A 21183-nucleotide genomic window follows, 5' to 3' on the forward strand; every position below is an offset into this window, starting at 1 on the left:
TTCGACGCAATGGACTATAGCCCGCCATGTTCCTCTGTCCATGGGATTTTCCAGGCAAGAATACTGGAATGGATTGCCATTTCCTCCTTCAGGGAATTTCCTGATCCAGGAATTGAACCCACGTCTTCTGCATTGCAGGTGGATTCTTTACCCACTGAGCCATCAGGGAAACCCCAACTTAGTATTAAAAAAAAAAATACTTATGCAGCTTCCAGAATAACTAAAATGACAAACCACAATAACGACTGATAATCCCAAGTGCTAGGAACATGTTTAGGAGTGTAAATTGGAGCTGGAAGGAGTATAAATTGATGCAACCACTTTGGAAACCCTCGGGCAGTATCCACTCAGACTGAATATACACACTGCCTATGATCCAACAATTCCACTTTTCACTATATGTCCACTACACATGTTCACACATAGTGCAGAATATATGCATACCAAAAGACAGAAAGTGAACAGCAGCATCATTTGTAAAAGCCACAGATAAAATCAATCCAATGTACATCAACCATGAAATGGATAAAATAAAAGTTTCTCACCTTCATGTAACAGAAATATGATTCAACAATGACAAAGAACTACTGCTACACACAATAGGGATAGATATAATGTTGTGTCATGGAAGACAGACACAAAAGCATACATTCAGTACAATTCCAAATTCCAAAAACAGGAAAAACTAGTCTGTGGTAAAAGAAGTTTTGGAATGCTTATTTCCTTTGGCAACACGTGACAACAACTAGGGGTGGGGGCATAAAAAAATCTTCTGGAATAGTGGAATTTCTTGACCTGGGTAGTGGTTATTCAGATATAAAAATTCATCAAGCTATGACTTGCGTATTCCTGTCTGACATGTCAAAATTCAATATGAAAGCTTACAAAAGGAGAAGAGGAGGAGGAGGAAACTAGTGACTAAGAATCCATCCTTGTTCATATTCCATAATCTCTTTTGGGGTGCTAGGTCATCTCATCCCAAACTTGGGACCCATTTCATATTAATGCTTCATGTGTTTCCTATGTGTGGTTCTTTTTGCATACTACCTTCTTCCTCACATATACATATACATCTAATCTGTTACAAAACCCAACCAAATCTGCTTGCTTAACTTCTAGCCTGTCTATGCTTTCTTAATTCCCTGAGTTCAGGGTTTCTCAACCTTGGCAATACTGCAATTTTGAGCCAGGTAGTTCTTGGCTGTGATGGGTTCTCTTGTGCACTGTAGGATGTTTAACAGTTTCCACGTCCTCACCCCATTAGATTATCAATAGCACCCTCTAGTTGGAATAACCAAAAATGTCTCCAGACATTACCAAATGTCTTGAAGGCAAAGGAATCACCTCTCACTCCACAGAGCCATTGCCTTAGTTAATCGATGTCCTTACTATTAATCACCTGTATTAGGGCAAGAGATCCCACCTGAACCTCCTGCCCAGGATGGTGAAGTGAAGGCGTGAAAGTACTAGTTATTCAGTTGTGTCTGACTCTTTGTGACCCCATGGACTGTAGCCCTCCTCTGTCCATGGAATTCTTTAGACAAGAATACTAGAGTAGATAGCAATTCCCTTCTCCAGGGGATCTTCCCAACCCAGGGACTGAACCCGGGTCTCCACTGAAGGCAGATTCTTTACTGTCTGAGTCACCAAGGAAGCCCCACCCAGGACAATACCTCTTCCCTATCCTTCACAGTCCTTACAGTTTTAGTTTTCTCCAGGATAAAATCTAGTTATCTCTAATGTGGCTTAAAAATGGTATTATCTTTCCTCTATTTACCTCTCCAGCTTCCTACCTCCAGCTATACTGAATTCCTTGCAGTTGTCTGAAGGATGGATGAAAGTTAGAAGTGTTAGTCAGAAGTGTTAAGTACACTAGCAGTTTAAAAGATAAAAGCAAAACTCCTAGAATGTTTTATATATAGAATATGAGTAAGCACGTACTTTGTGAAACACAGACAGAATTGTGTTAAATATACATAGTAAGTTAGTAAACTATAAGGCATACCAAAGTTAAAATAAATAAAAAATATGGAACAGAGCATCATTTACAATCAAATAGGAAGGGAAAAACAAAGATATGAATAATTATGCCATCTCTAGGATGACAGCTATGTCACCCCTAAATCAATCAGCCCCAGGCAATACCTAGTATGGTCTCATACATGCACTATCCAAGAAATGCAAATAAAACCCATGTCTGCTCCTCAGACTAATTAGTAAGCTCTGGCTGTGACCAAGCATGTTTCCCTTCATCTATCCAACAGAGCACACACGGTGGAAGTGGGTTAACCACAGAGTTACCTGGACATGACCTGCTATGAACTTGAAGCCTAGAGAACTCGAAGCACATGGCAAACCAAATGCAAAGATAATCCAGCAGCTGAGTTTCTTCTCACTAGTTCTTTTCAGAATTAATAGTAATTAGCAAAATGGACCAACTTAAGTTCTATTTCCATTAATGAAAGTGTCATTAGAGCAGCAGTTTTTTACCATGGTGCACACTGCTATGAATTTTACATTCATGATCTTATTTCATTTTTAGTCACAGTATTCACTGCTACTGGGCTTCCCTGGTGGCTTAGCGGTAAAGAATTCACCTGCCAGTGCAGCAGAGTTGGGTTTGATCCCTGGGTCGAGAAGACCCCTGCAGAAGGAAATGGCAACCCACTGCAGTAATTTTGCCTGGGAAATCCCATGGACAGAGGAATTTGGCAGGCCACAGTCCATGGGGTCAAAAAGTCAGACATGACTAAGCAACGAAATAACAAACAGAGCAGGTGTGTGTCATTACCCCAAAGCACCTTCTACCTGTGGGCCTCCTTGCTATAACCTTAACCCCAGTCCTCATAAGCATATCATCAGTGGCAACGGCTGATGTGGCCAACACATGAATACTGCATAGCTCATGACTCAGCTGATGCTGCCCTTCCACTTGCTTGCACCCTAGTCTAAGTGTGTCAATTTACCCCAAATCTTTCCCCTTGCTTTTCGCTGGATATTTAATTCAGGCTATAATCTCCTTCCAGAATACTCCTGCTTTAGCACCTTTCTTTTTTTTTTTTTTTTTTTTGTGCTTTAGCACCTTTCATTTTATCCTGTTGATATCCTTTTGTTTCTACAGTTGTGGTGTTAGCTATTTATCTGTCTTATTAGTCTATGAGCTCTTTGAGAACAAGAATCAAATTTCATCCTTTTTCTCTCATTATAACTTAGAATGTGCCAACCACAAAGTAACTACTAAAAGAACCACTTAACTCACCTTCTACAGACACAGTTGAGGAGGTTACCCATTCTTAGTTTCTAAGATTGGTATAAATCAGGGAGTGGCAAAACCCTGCTTAGGTTCAAAGCAGTAAGGAGGTGTTAGGAAGGACAACAGATTCACTGCAGAAAACAGCTGATAGTAGGTGTTCTCTGGTGGCTGAGTGGTTAAAAAAAAAAAAGAAAGAAAGAAAAAGAAAAAAATGGGAAAAAATCTGCCTGTCATACAGGAGATGTAGCAGGAGCTAAGGGTTTCATCCCTGGATCCAGAAAATCCCCTGGAGAAGGAAATGGCAACCCACTCCAGTATTCTTGCTGGGATAATCTCATGGACAGAGGAGCCTGGTGGGCTAGAGTCTGTGGGGTCACCAAAGAGTGGGACACAACTTAGCAACTAGAACAACAATCAAGAACATTTTGGCTTTGGTGGCTCTTATTTCCCTGACCCAGTTTTTCCCTTGGCTGTGTTAGGGTTCACAAGGGGCTCATAGCGTACAGTTAAAATATGGCCCATTGTGGTGACCTGACGAACAAGGAATAAAGTCATAGTGGCCACATTGCCCTGGTCGGCACTTGGTTTTCCCGTATGGCAATATCCTGTTTTTCCCTGCTGGTACCAGTTTCTCAAGACTACCTGACCACCCCGACAGTGAGACCCCTTCAACTACATGACCACAAGATCCCAGCTGCAGGCTAAAGATGAACTGAGGCCCCCCACCCTCCAGGGCTCAATTTCCCATCAATAGGGTATAAGAAGCATTGGCTGTAAAAAGAGGGCACTGGTTTTTCTCTAAGGCCAGTCTCTTTCTTTCTATAATAAATCTTTCTCTGCCTGACTGCCTTGCTCGCTCTCTTTTTCACTGCGCTTACCTCATAGGCTGGTTAGTGGGGCAGGGAAGGGTGGGACAGGGGTCCTCCTACCCCCACCTGAAAATATTTGAAGGCTCAGCCCCTTCAGCTAAGAGATGGAGGGTTCTCAAAAATTCCAAGTGAATAAATCTGCTGAACAAATTCAGTTCAGTTCAGTCGCTCAGCTGTGTCCAACTCTCTGCAACCCCATGGACTACAGCACACCAGGCTTCCCTGTCCATCACCAACACTCGGAGCTTACTCAAACTCATGTCCATCGAGTCGGTGATGCCACCCAACCATCTCATCCTCTGTCATCTCCTCCTCCCACCTTCAACCTTTCCCAGCATCAGTGTCTTTTCCAATGAGTCAGTTCTTCACATTAGGTGGCCAAAGTGTTGGAGTTTCAGCTTCAGCATCGGTCGTCAGTGATCAATGACAAGAAATAGAGGAAAACAATAGAATGGGAAAGACTAGAGATCTCTTCAAGAAAATCAGAGGTACCAACATTTCATGCAAAAATGGGGCACAATTAAGGACAGAAATGGTATGGACCTAACAGAAGCAGAAGATATTAAGAAGAGGTGGCAAGAATACACAGAACTATACAAAAAAGATCTTCATGACCCAGATAACCACAATTGTGTGATCACTCACCTAGAGCCAGACATCCTGGAATTCGAAGTCAAGTGGGCCTTATGAAGCTACTGGAGATGATGGAATTCCGGTTGAACTATTGCAAAATCCTAAAAGATGATGCTGTTAAAGTGCTGCACTCAATATACCACCAAATTTGGGAAACTCAGCAGTGGCCACAGGACTGGAAAAGGTCAGTTTTCATTCCAATCCCAAAGAAAGGCAATGCCAAAGAATGCTCAAACTACTGCACAATTGCACTCATCTCACAGCTAGCAAGGTGATGCTCAAAATTCTCCAAGCCAGGCTTTAAAAATTAATGAGCTCCTAATTGGTACAGACAATAAGCATACAAGAAAGACGATGATTTGTTCCCTCAGAAAATTTGCAAGTGTCTTCCTGGTTCCTACACTTTGTGCGTGCATGCTTAGTCCCTTCAGTCGTGTCCAACCGTCTGGGACACAATGGACAGCAGCCCGCCAGGCTCTTCTGTCCATGAGATTCTCCAGGCAAGAATACTCGAGCGGGTTGCCATGCCTTTTCCAGACGATGTTCCTATCTCAGGGCTCGAACCCGCATCTTTTATGTCTCCTGCATTGGTAGGCAGGCTCTTTACCACTGCGCCTGGTAGGCCTTCTAGGGAGGCCTCCTATTTCGCTCGAAGTAATAAACAGCTATTCTCATAGTTCATAATGGGATCCCCAGGTGGCGCTAGTGGTAAAGAAACAGAAGGGATAAGGGTTCGATCCTTCATTCAGGAAGATCCCCTGGAGGAAAAATGGCAACCCACTCCTGTTCTTGCCTGGAGAATCCCATGGACAGAGGACACGACTGAGCCAGTGAGCACACACATTCTTAGAGTTTATAACAAAGGGGATGCATTTTGGAATATATTTCGCTTGAATGAAGTAAATCATAAAATGGGAGACCTCAGACAGAGGGCCTTCTTAAAGTGTTTTGAATTCATTCACTTCTTCAGGGATTAGGAGGCTTGAGGTGCAAAGATTCGGCATCACGCACAGACGTAGAAACTCGCGAACACAACTCAAGTTAGCGGAACTTGCATCTTGGTAAAGGTGACCCTAGGCACCGCCCAATTTCCTAATGTCAAAGAAAAAAAAAATTCAGTCAGGCTCTGAAGCAACTATTGCCTCACCTTGAATCATTCGCCAATTCATGAAGCCCCGCCCTTTCCGCCCCGGAGGCGGCCAGGCTCGGTTCCCCTCTAGGCTTCTTTCGGGCCTCTCTTTATGGTAGCGCTGAGCCTCTCTAGCCTCGCTTGCCGTTCTCTCGGTGGTAAACTCCAGGAAGCGCTGAAAAGCGCGTACCCAGGCCGCGCTCTGAGGCGGCGGGTGTGGTGCGCACTCGGTTGTTGGGGAGTTCAAGCTAAAGGTAAACACGGGGTAGAAGGGAAGGTTCGGGGCGTGGAGACGGGTTTCTGAGTGGGAGGGGGGCCCGGGTCGGCTGAAGGGGGTCCCCGAGCGGAGGAGGGGGAGCACGTTGGACACGTGAGGGGAATTTTCAGCTACGTCCTGGGGCCTTCCGCGGCCTGCCGCCCTGCCCCGACCCCTTCTCCCTCCGGTCGATCTGCGGCCTCTTGTGTCGAAGTCAAGCACAGTTCCTGCCGACTCTGCCGGTTGTCGCCTCCCTTGGGGAGACCTGGAGCCCTCCTAATTTTGACTTAAGGTTTGTCTTATTTAGAGGAGAGCTTTTGTGGCCTAGAACCCCATTTACTGCTTATCGGTCCGCTCTGTGGGTTTTATTTTTTAAATCAGAACCTTCCCAGTCCTAGCTGTTTGGTTGAGGCTGGAGGTCGAATAGTATTCTTTTCTCCGTCCAGGTAGCATGAACATAATAGGGGTCATATGCTGTATCTGTTAAACGGCCGGTGAAAAGTAGGGTAGTTTTGCATGCAATGCAGGAGACCCCGCTTCGATTCCTGGGCCGGGAAGATCCCCTGGAGAAGGGATAAGCTACCCACTCCAGTATTCTTCGGCTTCCCTTGTGGCTCAGCTGGTAAAGAATCTTCCAGCAATGCGAGAAACCCTGGTTGGATCCCTGGATTGGGAAGATCCCCTGAAGAAGGGAAAGGCTACCCACTCCAGTATTCTGACTTGGAGAATTCCATGGCCTGTATAGTCAATGGGGTCGCAAAGAGTCTGACACGACTGAGCAACTTTAACTTTTTAAAACTATACTTTTACCTTTACAATCTTGTCCTTAGCAAGGCTTCCCATACTTTGTCATTCCTAAAATGTATTAGTTTCCCAGAGGGGAATCATTTACTGAAAAATAAAAAAGATGAAACTTTTAAGTTGAGTAATTCTGGAGTAGGTATTCCCAGGCTCATTTTTTGGAAGGAAGGAGGTTGGGATTCTAATCAGGCTAAAGAAAGTGTTGCTTCGCAGATGGCTCAGTGGTAAAAAAAAAAAAAAAAAAAACCCCGCCCGCCAATGCAGGAGATGCGGGTTGGTCTCTGGGTTGGAAAGATCCCTGGGAGAAGAAAATGGCAACCCACTCCGGTATTCTTGCCTGGAAGATCCCATAGACAGAGGAGCCTGTTGAGCTACAGTCCACAAGGTCACAAAAGAGTCTGGATGTGACTAACAACGAAGAAAGTGTTAAGGACTTTTAACTGCTCCAGTGAGAAGAAGCCCCTAGGAAAGGGCTTGTGTGGGAGGAACGCATGTAACCACAGGATTGAGGTAGGGAGGGATAGTTGCAGGATCCTGAGCATCTGGTTATACTGATTTGGGGGAGATTCAGCCTTCTCTGTGTGAGATTCTGGCAGTTGAGGAAGATGTATTCATTCGGAAGATGTTACCTACTGTGTGCCAGGGGTAGAGAAGCTACAGCTGTAACAGGACCCAGATGATTCCTGGCCCTCATGGAGCTTAGTATATAATGAGAAAAACTAACAGCAAAGAAGAAAGCCTGTGATGAGTGCTAGGAAAAGGGAAGTCCTTGAACTTCGTTCTTCTTTTGGCTTAAGTGATACAGAAAATAACACTATATAGCTCCTGCCTTCCAACAGCTAAGAAGTAATAGAGGCAAATTTTCAAACAGAGAAAAAAAAGGATCTGTAACAATAGAATGTGGGTAAGGCATGCCAGAAAGGTGAAGACGGGGACACTATCTTGAAGGATAAGTTAGCATTGCCTGGCTTTCTGAGCAAGAGAACAGTGAGTCGTGAAGCCCTGTCCACCTTCTTCAGGGGATCTTCCCAACCCAGGGATGGAACCCATGTCTCCCACATTGCAGGAGGATTCTTTACCAGCTGAGCCACCAGGGAAGCCCCAATATGAAGACTTAAAATGTAACAGAAACTTTCAGGTAGTGTTTTTTGACCTGCAATGTGTGATGTTTGAACAAATAATGCCATACTAAGTGTCCAGACTTTTGTTTTCTAGGAAGAGATGGGTGTTTTCCACACAGTTTAAGATCACAATCACTTACGCAACATCTGTATTGAGTATTAAGTTAATTGTGGTTGTTATTCAGTTGCTAAGTCTTGTCTGACTCTTCTGCAACCCCATGGACTCTAGCCTGCCCGGCTCCTCTGTCCATGGGCTTTCCCAGGCGAGAATACTGGAGTAGGTTGCCATTTCCTTCTCCATAGTATTATAAGTAGTATTAAGTACTGTTAATTAATCTGTTTAAAAAAAAATTGAAGCACTGTTAAAAAATTAAAGTACTGTTCATCTCCAGGAGTAGTTAGTACTGTTTGACAGTTTTGACCACATCCACAATTCAGGTGAAATAAAGAGAGCTTTACTCATTCGTCTTGGTCTGTAAAGAATCCCTCAGTTGTTGAATTTGAGGGGTTCTGTTCTCTTTGGCCTTTAAGGACCCTAGAAATAGAGACAAATCACAAATGGAGTTTGGAGACCTGAAAGGTTTGCTGAATTGTTGCAAATACGAACACTGTGCAGTATATTAAAGTGTTAGTCGTTCTTGGGACAAAGTGTTAGTCATATCCAACTCTTTGCAACCCCTTGAACTACAGCCTGCCAGGCTCCTTTGTCCATGGGATTTTCCAGACAATACTGGAGTGGGTTGCCATTTACTTCTCCAGGGGATCTTCTGGACCCATGGATTGAACCTGGGTCTCTCACATTATAGGCAGAATCTTTACCACCTGAGCCACCAGGGAAACATTATTGTGCAGTATATAGATGGGACTTACTATTTTAATCCAGTCACCCACCCTATGTGGCGCATTTAATCTCTTTACATTTAAAGTGATTATTGATAGGTATGTGTGTTCAGTGCAGTGCAGTTCAGTCACTCAGTCGTGTCTGACTCTCTGCGAACTGCAGCACACCAGGCCTCCCTGTCCATCACCAACTCCCAGAGTTTATCCATACTCATGTCTATTGAATCGGTGATGCCATCCAACCATCTCATCCTCTGTCATCCCCTTCTTCTCCCACCTTCAGTCTTTCCCAGCATGAGGGTCTTTTCAAATGAGTCAGCTCTTTGCATGAGGTGGCCAAAGTATTGGAGTTTCAGCTTCAGCATCAATCCTTCCAATGAACACTCAGGACTGATCTCCTTTAGGATGGACTGGTTGGATCTCCTTGCACTCCAAGGGACTCTCAAGAGTCTTCTCCAACACCACAGTTCAAAAGCATCAATTCTTCGACACTCAGCTTTATTTATAGTCCAACTCTCCCATCCATACATGACTACTAGAAAAACCATAACCTTGACTAGACGGACCTTTGTTGGGAAAGTAATGTCTCTGCTTTCTAATATGCTGTCTAGGTTGGTCATCACTTTCCTTCCAAGGAGCAAGCGTCTTTTAATTTCATGGCTGCAGTCACCATCTGCAGTGATTTTGGAGCCCCAGAAAAATAGTCTCTCACTGTTTCCACTATTTCCCCATCTGTTTGCCATGAAGTGATGGGACCAGATGCCATGATCTTAGTTTTCTGAATGTAGAGCCTTAAGCCAACTTTTTTACTCTCTTTCACTTTCATCAAGAGGCTCTTCAGTTCTTCTTCACTTTGTGCCATAAGGGTAGATCCGCATATCTGAGGTTATTGATACTTCTCCTGGCAATCTTGATTCCAGCTTGTGCTTCTTCCAGCCCAGCGTTTCTCATGATGTATTCTGCATAGGCAGGGTGACAATATACAGCCTTGACGTACTCCTTTCCCTATTTGGAACCAGTCTGTTGTTCCATGTCCAGTTCTAACTGTTGCTTCCTGACCTGCATACAGATTTCTCAAGAGGCAGGTCAGGTGGTCTGGTATTCCCATCTCTTTCAGAATGTTTCACAGTTTATTGTGATCCCCACAGTCAAAGGCTTTGGCATAGTCAGTAAAGCAGAAATGGATGTTTTTCTGGAATTCTCTTGCTTTTTCGATGATCCAGCGGATGTTGGCAATTTGATCTCTGGTTCCTCTATCTTTTCTAAATCCAGCTTGAACATCTGGAAGTTCACGATTCATGTATTGTTGAATCCTGGCTTGGAGAATTTTGAGCATTACCTAATTAGCGTGTGAGATGAGTGCAATTGTGTGGTAATTTGAACACTCTTTGGCATTGCCTTTTTTAGGGATTGGAATGAAATCTGACCTTTTCCATGTACCTATTGCCATTTTGTTGATTGTTTCTGGTTGTTTTTGTAGTTCTTCTCTTGGTCTCTTCCCTAGTGGTTTGATGATTTATTTTTTCACTGTTACTTTTGGATTTCTTTCTTTTTTGTGTGTGTATCTGTTGTAGGTTTGTGGTTACCATAGGTTCATATATATTGACATATAATAATGATGTATGTGTGCACATATATATATTTTATATATACATCATTTTATATATATATATATAAATTCACGAGCTTGCATACTAAGTTGCTTCAGTCATATCTGACTCTGTACAACCATATGGACTGTAGCCCACCAGGCTTCTCTGTCCATGGGATACTGCACGCAGAAACACTGGAGTGGGTTGCCATGCCCTCTTCCAGGGGATCTTCCTGACCCAGGGATCAAACCCACATCTCTTGTATCTTAGACTAACACAGAGACAGTTTCAGAAACTCTCTGCTCATTTGGCAGACGCTTTAGGGTTAGTAAATGGATTTCCTTCATCATAGTGTAGGTGCCCTTTAAACAGCTGCTTTTTTGTTCTGTCCCAGGATGGGCAAGTCTGTGTACAGGCTCCTCAGTGATATTCCGCCCTTCTGAAGACCCTTGTTGGGGGTGGGTTTCCCATTGATACCATGTCTCTGTCTCTTTTACCCATCCTCTATATGACCCCTCTATCACTTGTTCTGCAGCCCTCAGTATTTCTTCAGCAGGAGTTGATCTGTATGTAGGTACAAATTCAGCATGTTCATGTGAAGAGATAAGTTCAGGGTCTTCTACACTGTCATCTTTGACTGGAACCTCCCAAATATTTTAAATGATACTGTGGACTGTATTATTGTCTGAAGTTCACATTATGGTGCCTGGGTCTTGAGGCTTAAGACTGTTTCACTTAGCCGTTTAACCTTTCTCTTGGTGCCCATTCACATGTCCTGTAGGTAGTATTTGAAAATAATAGGCCCAAAAAATTGACAGTTGCAAGAGGCATGACATGTGTGTGCACGCACCCATGCCTGAAACTGCTGATTTGCATAGGAGGGGTGAATGGAATTACTATTATTTTTTTATTAAATAAAAGGTAAATGTGAAAATGCCTTATATAAAATGTCCCTATACTGAAAAAAGACTTTTTTCATGAAAGGGAGAGATTCTTAAAAGTTGACCTAAAAATACAGTAAGTTTTTTGTTTGGTTGAAGTTCCTCTTAATGTGATTTTTTTCCTACTAACTTTAAGAGTGGTAACAAAGGGGTTCTGCTTTAACCCCTGTAGGAGGCCTGCGATCGGGTCTTAGAGCTCATGTTATTAGGAAAACCTGCTAGCATCATGGCCTTGTTTGAGGTCACTTCTTAAGTGCACCTAACCTACTTACCTTAGAGTTGGGTAATGGATAGCAAGAAAAAATGCTTAAAACTTAACTTGAAGGGATCTAGAAAAAATAAATTTAAATTGTAGTGTTTAAAAACCAAACTGGAATTAAAAGAACAGATTGGAAATTGCCATTGCAAAAAGTCAGGGTGGGCAAAGTGGGTGAAAAGGGAGTCAAAAGGTACGGACTTCAGCTGTAAATAAGTAATGGGGATGTGACATCCAGCTTGATGACTAATTAATAATTCTGTACTGCATATTTGAAAGTTGCTGAGGGAGTAGACTTTAAAAAAAGAAAAATCAAAGAAAGAAATTTGTAACTGTGGGGGCAGATGTTAACTAAACTTACTGTGCTGATCATTTTGCAATATATACAAATATTGTATTGTTTCATTGTACATCCGAAACTAATATAATGTTGTGTCAGTACCTCAATTTTTTAAAAAGGCATATTCCTTTTTAAAGTGAGCTGTCAATGTTCACATTCCCTGAGCTGTCAGTGTTGACGTCATATGAGGAGCAGATATCCAGTACTTGTGTTTACTACCTCAAGTATAGAAGAATGAAGTGAAGTCTAACAAATCTATATTTACTTCTTTCTCTCTCAACTCTTCTGGGAGTGTTATAAAAATATTGAAAGTTAATCTTAGAATCACAAAACATACTCTGTTTAGTTATTGAGGGAAAGTATTGGCAATTCTAAAGCAAGAGAAAATTGAGAATGCAGAACTTTTTAAAGAAAGTGTCAAATAATAAAATCCGGAGTTAGTAGGGAGAGACTTTATTGAAAGCACTGTTGCCAGAGGGGAAAAGAGATTATTGCAGTGAAGCAAATTCTCGGACCAAAAGATTTACCAGCTTCTCAGGGGAAGAGTAAACAGTGCTTGGAACAGAACTGCTTGGTCTGATTATAGATCCCAGATTGTTTTAGCCTGAGGCCAGCCAGCTCTTTCTCTGGAGGGATCCTTTGCTGGCTCTGGCTGAGGTTATACCAAAGTTCAGGGGCCTAGAGGAAGGAGAGAAACTTAAAATATGGTTAGCTATATTTTTCCAATTTTGTTTCAATTGATTATTTCAGTGAGCAGTTCAGCTGAATACTCATAAATTTATAAATGAGACAATGGGGATTTGGAGGTCCTTTGTTCTGGTTGTAGGTGAACAGTGGGATGTTCTTGAGTCTTACAGAAGCCATACAGAGAGTAGGAGGGTTTCTTTAGGCGAGCCTGTTCAAGAACCAGGAGTACAGGTCTCAGGTAGAATTTAACTTGTTAAAAGGCACTTTGCTATTTGAAGTGGAAAATAATTAAATGTACAGATAAAATTCATTGAAACGTTTATATAGGAAGGCCTTTAGGATACTCATTGACATTCAGGAATTAATGAATCCTGCATCACTTAGTTTGGAAATACTTACAAACCGATCTCAATTGTACCATAGTGAAATTTTCCTAAAAGTGGGGTAGGGAGGGGAGAGTGGAAAACCAATCTAAATTAATCAGGTCTAAATGAACACATTTAGGGCTTGTTTGTTATATGGTTTTTATCTAGTCCCGTAAGAAGCTGATTTTTTTTTTCCCCCTTCTGTGAGAAATACTAGATACTGTGCTGGTCCAAGTGACTTTTCCTGTGTTTAACGTATTTTCCATAAAAAATAAAAGAGGAAGTAAAATTGTGACTGTGACACTGATATAAAATCAGTAGTACCTGGTTTTTATTTTCCTTATTAACAAGGGGATTGGTAAGATGTTATAACCAGTTCAAATAACAGAACAGACACATTTATTGATCAGGAATATTTAAATAAATGAGCAAATAGAGGCAAAACTGTCTTCTTCCACAGTGAGCCAGGGGAGTCAGTTGTACCTCTGACAGACAGAATTTACAAGAATATGGACAAGAATTGCTCTGCATTGCTGTTAGTTATATACTCTTGTCCAGTGTAAAATAGCTCAAAGGCAATGAAGACTCAGAGCTCCCACATAATCGGAATGTGGTAACCTAAAGGTTGTACTCTCAACAGCACAGTTTTCCATTGAAGCCAGGTATTTTTCTCCAAACCTAGTTTATGAAATTTACAGCTCCCTCTCCCCCTCTCAAATAATCTTCCCTTAAGTATCAGACTTCCTAGAAGGCAAGTGCATGTCTGTGTGTTTCTTATTCTTTTTTTTTTTTTTTATTAGTTGGAGGCTAATTACTTCACAACATTTCAGTGGGTTTTGTCATACATTGATATGAATCAGCCATAGAGTTACACGTATTCCCCATCCCAATCCCCCCTCCCACCTCCCTCTCCACCCGATCCCTCTGGGTCCTCCCAGTGCACCAGGCCCAAGCACTTGTCTCATGCATCCCACCTGGGCTGGTGACCTGTTTCACCATAGATAATATACATGCTGTTCTCTCGAAACATCCCACCCTCACCTTCTCCCACAGAGTCCAAAAGTCTGTTCTGTACTTCTGTGTCTCTTTTTCTGTTTTGCATATAGGGTTATCGTTACCATCTTTCTAAATTCCATATACATGTGTTAGTATGCTGTAATGTTCTTTATCTTTCTGGCTTACTTCACTCTGGTCTGTGTGTTTCTTATTCTTTTTTGATGTACTCTGTAAATATAGAAGGTGCTTGGTTACTGTTCTGTTAATTGAATTATCTACAGTGAAGTGAGTGAATGCGATTCTAATTCAGTGAGTGCACGGGCCTTGTGAGAGCTTCTTTTCTAATAGGTCCCAGCTGCTGCTAGCGCTGGTTCATGGACAGTGAGTAGCAGTGTATTTAAGGAAGACGTTGTGCTGGCTGTGCTGTTGCTTCAGTCATGTCTGACTCTCTGCGACCCTTTGGGTCGTAGCCCGACGGGATCCTCTGTCCACAGGATTCTCCAGGCAAGAATACTGGAGTGGGTTGCCATGCCCTCCTCCAGGGGTCTTCCCAATCCAGGGATGGAACCCATTTCTCTTACGTCTACTGTATTGGTGGGCAGGTTCTTTACCACTCGTGCCACCTGGGAAGCCTTGGCGAACATAGCACCATGCGGCAAGTGAAGAGAGCAACATGAGGCTACTAGACTACCATTTGAAGGAAAAAAAAATGCTAATTCTGGGGCACATTGCCAGAGCACAGGCCTAAGTGAGCAAAAGAAACAGTTGCTTGGAAACAAATTCAGAGAACTCTATAGTGGAACCTTAGCCTAAGGGAGGGCGTTGGGAGTTAACTACAGGGGAGGAGTACCAGAGGGGTAAGTTTTAGAAAGCAGGCAGCAGCCACTGAAATCACTGCCTGAAATTTTGTGCTTCTTGAGCTAGCCTGGCTTTTTTTTTTTTTTCTTTTTTAAAGCAATGTTTGAATGTAAAACTGCTTTGATACAGGTGTGTACACTTTTATCATGACAGTTTCACTCAAGTGAATGGTTCCAGTATGCCATTGAGCTTTAAGCAGTGTGAAAAATACATTTTGTACTACAGCTGGCCGGGGCACTTTAATTTTTAACTGAGGAGGTCCTGTAATTTGTTCATCGGTAGTTCAGCTTTCTTTTAGCAGCACAGAAGAGGTGGGAGATAATGTGAAACTGGCACCAAAGAAAGATCTCTACTTACTGGAAGATGGTGAGGGAAAGGCACAGTAAATGAGGCTGCTAAATTTAGCAAATAAAATATAGGAAACCCAGTTTAATTTTAACTTCAGAGAAGCAACAAATGACTTTTTAGCAATATTTGGGATATGATTTAAATTGTTTATGCATTATCTAAAATTCAAATTTAACTGAGCATCCTGTATTTTATCTGGCAACTCCAGTAATAAATAATTCTACCCTAACAGTGATACCTGAGAGATCCCACACATTGTTCTAATTATAATAGCTTTATAGTAAATAAATTTCTTATTTTGATTTCCTTCAAGATTATCTTGGCTTTCTTGAACCTTTACTCTTCCATAGACCAGCTTGCTAAATTCTGGGTGGTGGGGGATTTGTGGAATACCTGGTGAAACTTTGATTGTAATCATACTGAATTTATAGATAAATTCCTGTAGAATTGACATATTTACTGTAGTCAAACTAGCCATGATTATTTTCTAATGTTTTTGTAGGCTTTTGGTAAATGTCTTTCTACTCCTTGCTTGCTAAGGGTTTTCTTTTTATTATGCAGGCTTTGAATTTTATCAAATGCTTTTTCAGCTTCCCAGATAAAAATTTTGCAGCACAAATCTGTCTTTAATGTTTTCTCTAGGGTGATCTGCTAGAGAGTGTTCTCTAGGCAAAAATCAGAAAGAGGAAACTCACTAGAATCAAGCATGATGGATCCATGTTCAGTTGGAGTCCAGCTCCGTACCACAAATGAGTGCCATAAAACCTATTATACTCGTCATACAGGTTTCAAGACTTTGCAAGAATTGTCATCAAATGACATGCTTCTACTTCAACTGAGAACTGGAATGACACTTTCTGGGAACAATACAATTTGCTTCCATCATGCAAAAATTTACATCGACAGATTTGAGGATTTGCAGAAGTCATGTTGTGACCCATTTAACATACACAAAAAGCTAGCCAAAAAAAATTTACATGTAATTGATTTAGATGATGCCACTTTTCTGAGTGCAAAATTTGGAAGACAACTTGTACCTGGTTGGAAGCTTTGTCCAAAATGTACACAGATAATCAATGGAAGTGTGGATGTTGATTCTGAAGACCGGCAGAGAAGAAAACCTGACTCAGATGTATGTAGAGTCAATTTTTTCTCCGTTACTTCTACAATGTAGGGTTTTGTTTGATTATAAAGAAGTCATTTATATCACTTATTACAGTTGGCCCTTAAACAACGTAGATTTGAACTGTGCAGGTCCACTTATATGTGGACTTCTTTCAGTCAATACCATACTATTACAATCTGTGGTTGGTTGAATCCAAAGATGCAGAGGCCCAACTCTGGGACTTGAGCAGCAGCCTGGCATTTTGGTCTCCACAACTGATCGTGGAACCAATTCCACTAGAATATCAAGGGATGGACTTGAATGCAGTGAATATAAAGTTGGGGAGGTAAAAATAGATGATGTTTTCTAAATATTTGTGTAAACCCAGATTGTATGGTAAAGAGTGTTGGCTTAGGGAAAGAATAATATAATATTCCCTAGACTTTCAAGCTGCAACTCCTAGTGCTAAGACATTCTGGCATTGCCAGAGCTTAACAATCTTAGCTCCTTTTCTGATACTGAAGTAACTTAGTAGGTTATGCCTGCCAGCAAGGGTTTGAAATACAGCAGAATGAATTCCCTTTTTTATGAAAGACTTGAAAACTGCTGCTTTAAAAGGAACTTCAGAAGTGACTTGAAATAATTGTTTCTTATTTCAGCCTTTCTTTTGACTTTGGCACTATCCCATTCTTATCTGGGTTTTTAAGATGCTTGTGAGTTTCCTTTGCGTCTAGCTCTGAATTCATTCTTATTATTGTCAAGGCTAATTTTAGGACTCCCTACTGTCAAAAAGCATACATTTTTACATTGCAAGTATTAAATATCTTATAACTCTCTTCCTTATTCACATGCCTACATTTAGATATTTAACCGTTATCAGAACAGTTTTAAGATTTCATAAAGCTGTCTGGTGTAGAACAAGGACTGGTATGTCAAAGGAGGACTTCTCAAATTTTCTATTTATAAGCAATTTATAATTCTTGCTGCTGGCATATTTTTCTCAATTTTCTCCTTTCTATTAATAAACCAAATTAAAAGATAATTAAAATTTTAAATTATATATAGTGCTTTTCCTTTGTTATCCCCTCAAAGGCATAGCTCCAGGACCCAGTATAAATTTTGTTACATTTGGGCACTAAAACTTTTTTCTTTCTTTTTTTGCAAGTTCCAGACTGTCTTCCCGGCTAAGAAATAATCTGGGTTAATGTTAAGTGAAATATCTATGTATGGTTTGATATTAAGATTTGAGTTACTAATTTCTTAACCTTTATTCAGGGAAGAACTGCTAAAGCTTTGAGGTCATTACAATTTGCAAACCCAGGAAAACAAACTGAATTTGCTCCAGAAACTGGTAAAAGAGAAAAAAGAAGGCTTACCAAAAATGCAACAGCTGGTTCAGACAGGTACACTATGTGTTGTTTAAGTCGTATGTTAACTTGCCTCACATCTGTACTGTTTTCCTATCTTTCTCTTCCAAGTTTTGAATTTTCTGGTTAGATAGTTTAAATTTGGTAATCTGGAATTAGTAAGAACCCCCAAGGGTCTCATAGAAAATTAAGGTGTTCTTTCCACTCTAAAAATTTTGTTTCTGAGAAAGTCTCAATGAAGTGAATAAGATAATCTTTTTGGCACAGTAATTAAAATAATTTAAGCATACTATACTTCTTGTAACTAAAATAATTATTTGAAAAGCATTAATACATCGTTTGTATGTCTCTGCTCTATAGGTGGCAACTAAAACCTAAATTTTATGAGAATGCAAGGTTGTTTTTTATTTTTTAATGTCTAAAATAGAAATGGAATCCCCAGTGGTTCAGTGGTAAAGAATCTGCCTGCAGTGCAGGAACCACAGGAGACAAGGGTTTGATCCCTGAGTTGGGAAGATTTCCTGGAGGAGGGCATGGCAACCCACTCCAGTATTCTTGCCTGGAGAATCCCATGGACAGAGGAGCCTGGCAGACTGTAGTCCATGGGCTGACATAAGAGCTGGACATGACTGAATGACTTAGCATGTATTTTCTAAGAGTAAGAGTCCTTATATATAGAATGTCCTCAAGCAAGAATTACTTATGCTTCCCTAGTGGCTCAGATGGTAAAGAATCTGCCTGCCATGCAGGAGTCCTGGGTTCAACCCCTGGGTTGGGAAGATCCCCTGGAGGAGGGCATGGCAACCCACTCCAGTATTCTTGGCTAGAGAATCCCCATGGACAGAGGAGCCTGGTGGGCTGCAGTCCATGGGGTCACAGAGAGACAGACATGACTAAACTTCTAAGCACAGCAAAATAGAAACAATTTTGGTGTAGTTAATAGAACAAACAAGAAAGCTAAATTGTTTAGAATATGACTTTTTAAATGGAACATTTCTAAAATACAAATTGACAAATGTTAGTGTAATCATTCAGAATTATTTTTTACACAGGCCATTATTCCATCTGTGAAGGTTTTCCATTGAGTCATTAGGTGCTTTTAGGCCAGATTTGCTAGTCTGTCAAAGAACAAGAAACAGATTAATTGCAGTATAAAAAACAGCTGGATAGTATACTGTGATAAAAATAGAGCTATGTTCACAAAGCGGTAAAGAGATTGGTTGCTAATAAAATGTACCACTATTATGTATTCTTTTCTTTTTGGTAAGGGATGAATAGTTTTAGCAACTATATTATTAGTTTTGGACACATTTCACCTGCATTCCTTTGGATATATTTCAGCCCTTTACAAGAGAGGGCCGCCTTCTCACAAGCAGTTTGTTAACTTATTTGTAGAGTAACTTTGAGTCAGGTAAGCCATATATCAGTTTGGCAGTGTTTCATCCATAATCCAAAACATTTTATCACCCTTAAACTTTGTTTCATTACCTTATTGTCAACTAAATATTTAGAAATAAAATATGCATGAAGTGTATAACTTGCCTTGTGTTTGTATCACAGACAAGTGATCCCGGCTAAGAGTAAGGTCTACGATAGCCAGGGCCTCCTGATTTTCAGCGGAATGGACCTCTGTGACTGCCTTGATGAAGACTGCTTGGGCTGCTTCTATGCCTGTCCTTCCTGCGGGTCTACCAAATGTGGTGCCGAATGCCGCTGTGATCGAAAGTGGCTGTATGAGCAAATTGAAATCGAAGGAGGAGAAATAATTCATAACAAACATGCTGGATAATTTGTGGTGTCCGCTTGTGACCCTTTCTGTATTTCTAAAGTTTTGTAATTCTAAGATACATGTTAAAGTTGGTTTTGCCAATTGACGCATATGTACTCAGTGCACTAACACTGCCTTTTGGGTACCTTAAGTTATTTGATGTAAATTTAGATGGACTGTTTATTACTCAGCAGTCAGCTCTTCAAGCCTGTCTGAGTCAATGTAAAGAAGTAGTGTATAGGCAGTCCTCTGTTTATACAGTTTGCATGTCCATAAATTTCCATGACACTGATACAGTTAAATAAACCAGTTCCTTCACAGCAACAGTTGAAATTTAAGTTCAGTTACTGTGGTATGTTAACTGTGAGTAGTTCCACAAAGTACAAACTTCCTGCTAGCTGTTAAGCTCTCCAGTCAGTATGTGACACATGTACTTCAAGATCAGTGACTAGTCAAACTACCTCTCAGATCCTGCTAATGATTCATCACTGCACATCTATTACTCAGTTTGTTCAGACAGCAAAGCACATAGTTGTGTTGTATCCTTGTCACCCATGTGACCTTTTACAAAGCGGGTAATCAGAAATGACCAACAGAGATAAAATTGCAGTCAAGAAATGAAAATGATAAAGCTAGAGGTGAGACATGAATAGATGGGGTTAGAGAAGGAATCACTGATCATGGGAATGTTGCCAGTGCTGCTATGCTAAAGCCTCTAGATACACAGCTAGAGGAACTTAGTGCAAGCAGACTCATCACAAATGAGGAAGGTTGTGATGAAAAGGATGAAAATGTCCCAGAGGAAATGATGGTAACAAACTTCACATTAAAGGAAATTAGAGGCCGTTTACAACGTTGAAAACACAAACAGTAACATCGTGGAAGCTAATCTAAACTTCACATAGAAGTAGGAAAATTTGCAGTGGTACAGAAAAGGTGCTTACCCAGTGTCATGAGTTACTTGACAAGAAGGCAAGTATGATTATTCTTGATTAGTTTTTTTACAATGAAATAGCACTTTAATTCTCATTGTTCCTGGTGTTTTAAGTTACAGTGTACTAAGTTACATTATTTTCATTCTTTTACATTTATAACTGACACCTTTTAATATTTAGACTTTTTTTCAAGGTCACACAATAGTAAGTCTCTCCATTAATTATTAAGATTATTTTGATTGACACTAGCACCCATGCAAGGCAAAGACTGCCCATAGGTGAGAATAGTACCTACTTCAGGAAAAATCAACTGGGTAGTTGAACTATTTTAGAAATAATCTCCATTCCATAAACTCCATAAGTGCTAAAATACATCATTTCTTCTCCCCACTTACTCTTTTTAAAAACGTTTTAATACTGTAAAGCTTTAATTACTTAGACTGTGTTCTTGGTGGAAATTTGTTCTTGGTGGCAAAAATCTATTTCTGTGTGTAAAGCATGGATATATATGCAACATTTAAACAGATATAAGTGGTAAAGAATCCGCCTGCCAGTGCAGGAGTTGCAAGAGACTTGAATTCAGTCGCTGGGTTGAGAAGACCCCCTGGAGGAGGGAATGGCAACCCACTCCAGTATTCTTGCCTGGAAAATTCCACTGAGGAGCCTATCAGGCTACATTCCATGGGGTCACAAAGAGGCGGACATGACTGAGCATGCATGCAC

General features: G+C 40.9%; 1 protein-coding gene across 2 annotated transcripts; it reads left to right on the top strand.

The window, feature by feature from the left end:
• The first annotated feature begins 5980 nt into the window (after positions 1-5980).
• LOC122697578 (ADP ribosylation factor like GTPase 14 effector protein) lies at positions 5981-19849 on the top strand. Of its 2 annotated transcripts, none has more exons than XM_043908494.1 (4): positions 5981-6138; positions 15928-16417; positions 17666-17793; positions 19318-19849. In XM_043908494.1, exons 2-4 carry the CDS (start codon positions 15992-15994, stop codon positions 19544-19546), a joined length of 783 nt encoding a protein of 260 aa, XP_043764429.1. In that variant the 5' UTR covers positions 5981-6138; positions 15928-15991; the 3' UTR covers positions 19547-19849. The 2 variants fall into 2 exon arrangements, with proteins under 2 accessions (XP_043764429.1, XP_043764437.1); XM_043908502.1 differs by lacking the exon at positions 5981-6138 and adding an exon at positions 6285-6432.
• The last annotated feature ends 1334 nt before the right edge of the window (positions 19850-21183 follow it).

The sequence above is a fragment of the Cervus elaphus genome, chromosome 1 (assembly GCF_910594005.1).
Source record: "Cervus elaphus chromosome 1, mCerEla1.1, whole genome shotgun sequence".
Lineage (NCBI taxonomy): Eukaryota > Metazoa > Chordata > Mammalia > Artiodactyla > Cervidae > Cervus > Cervus elaphus.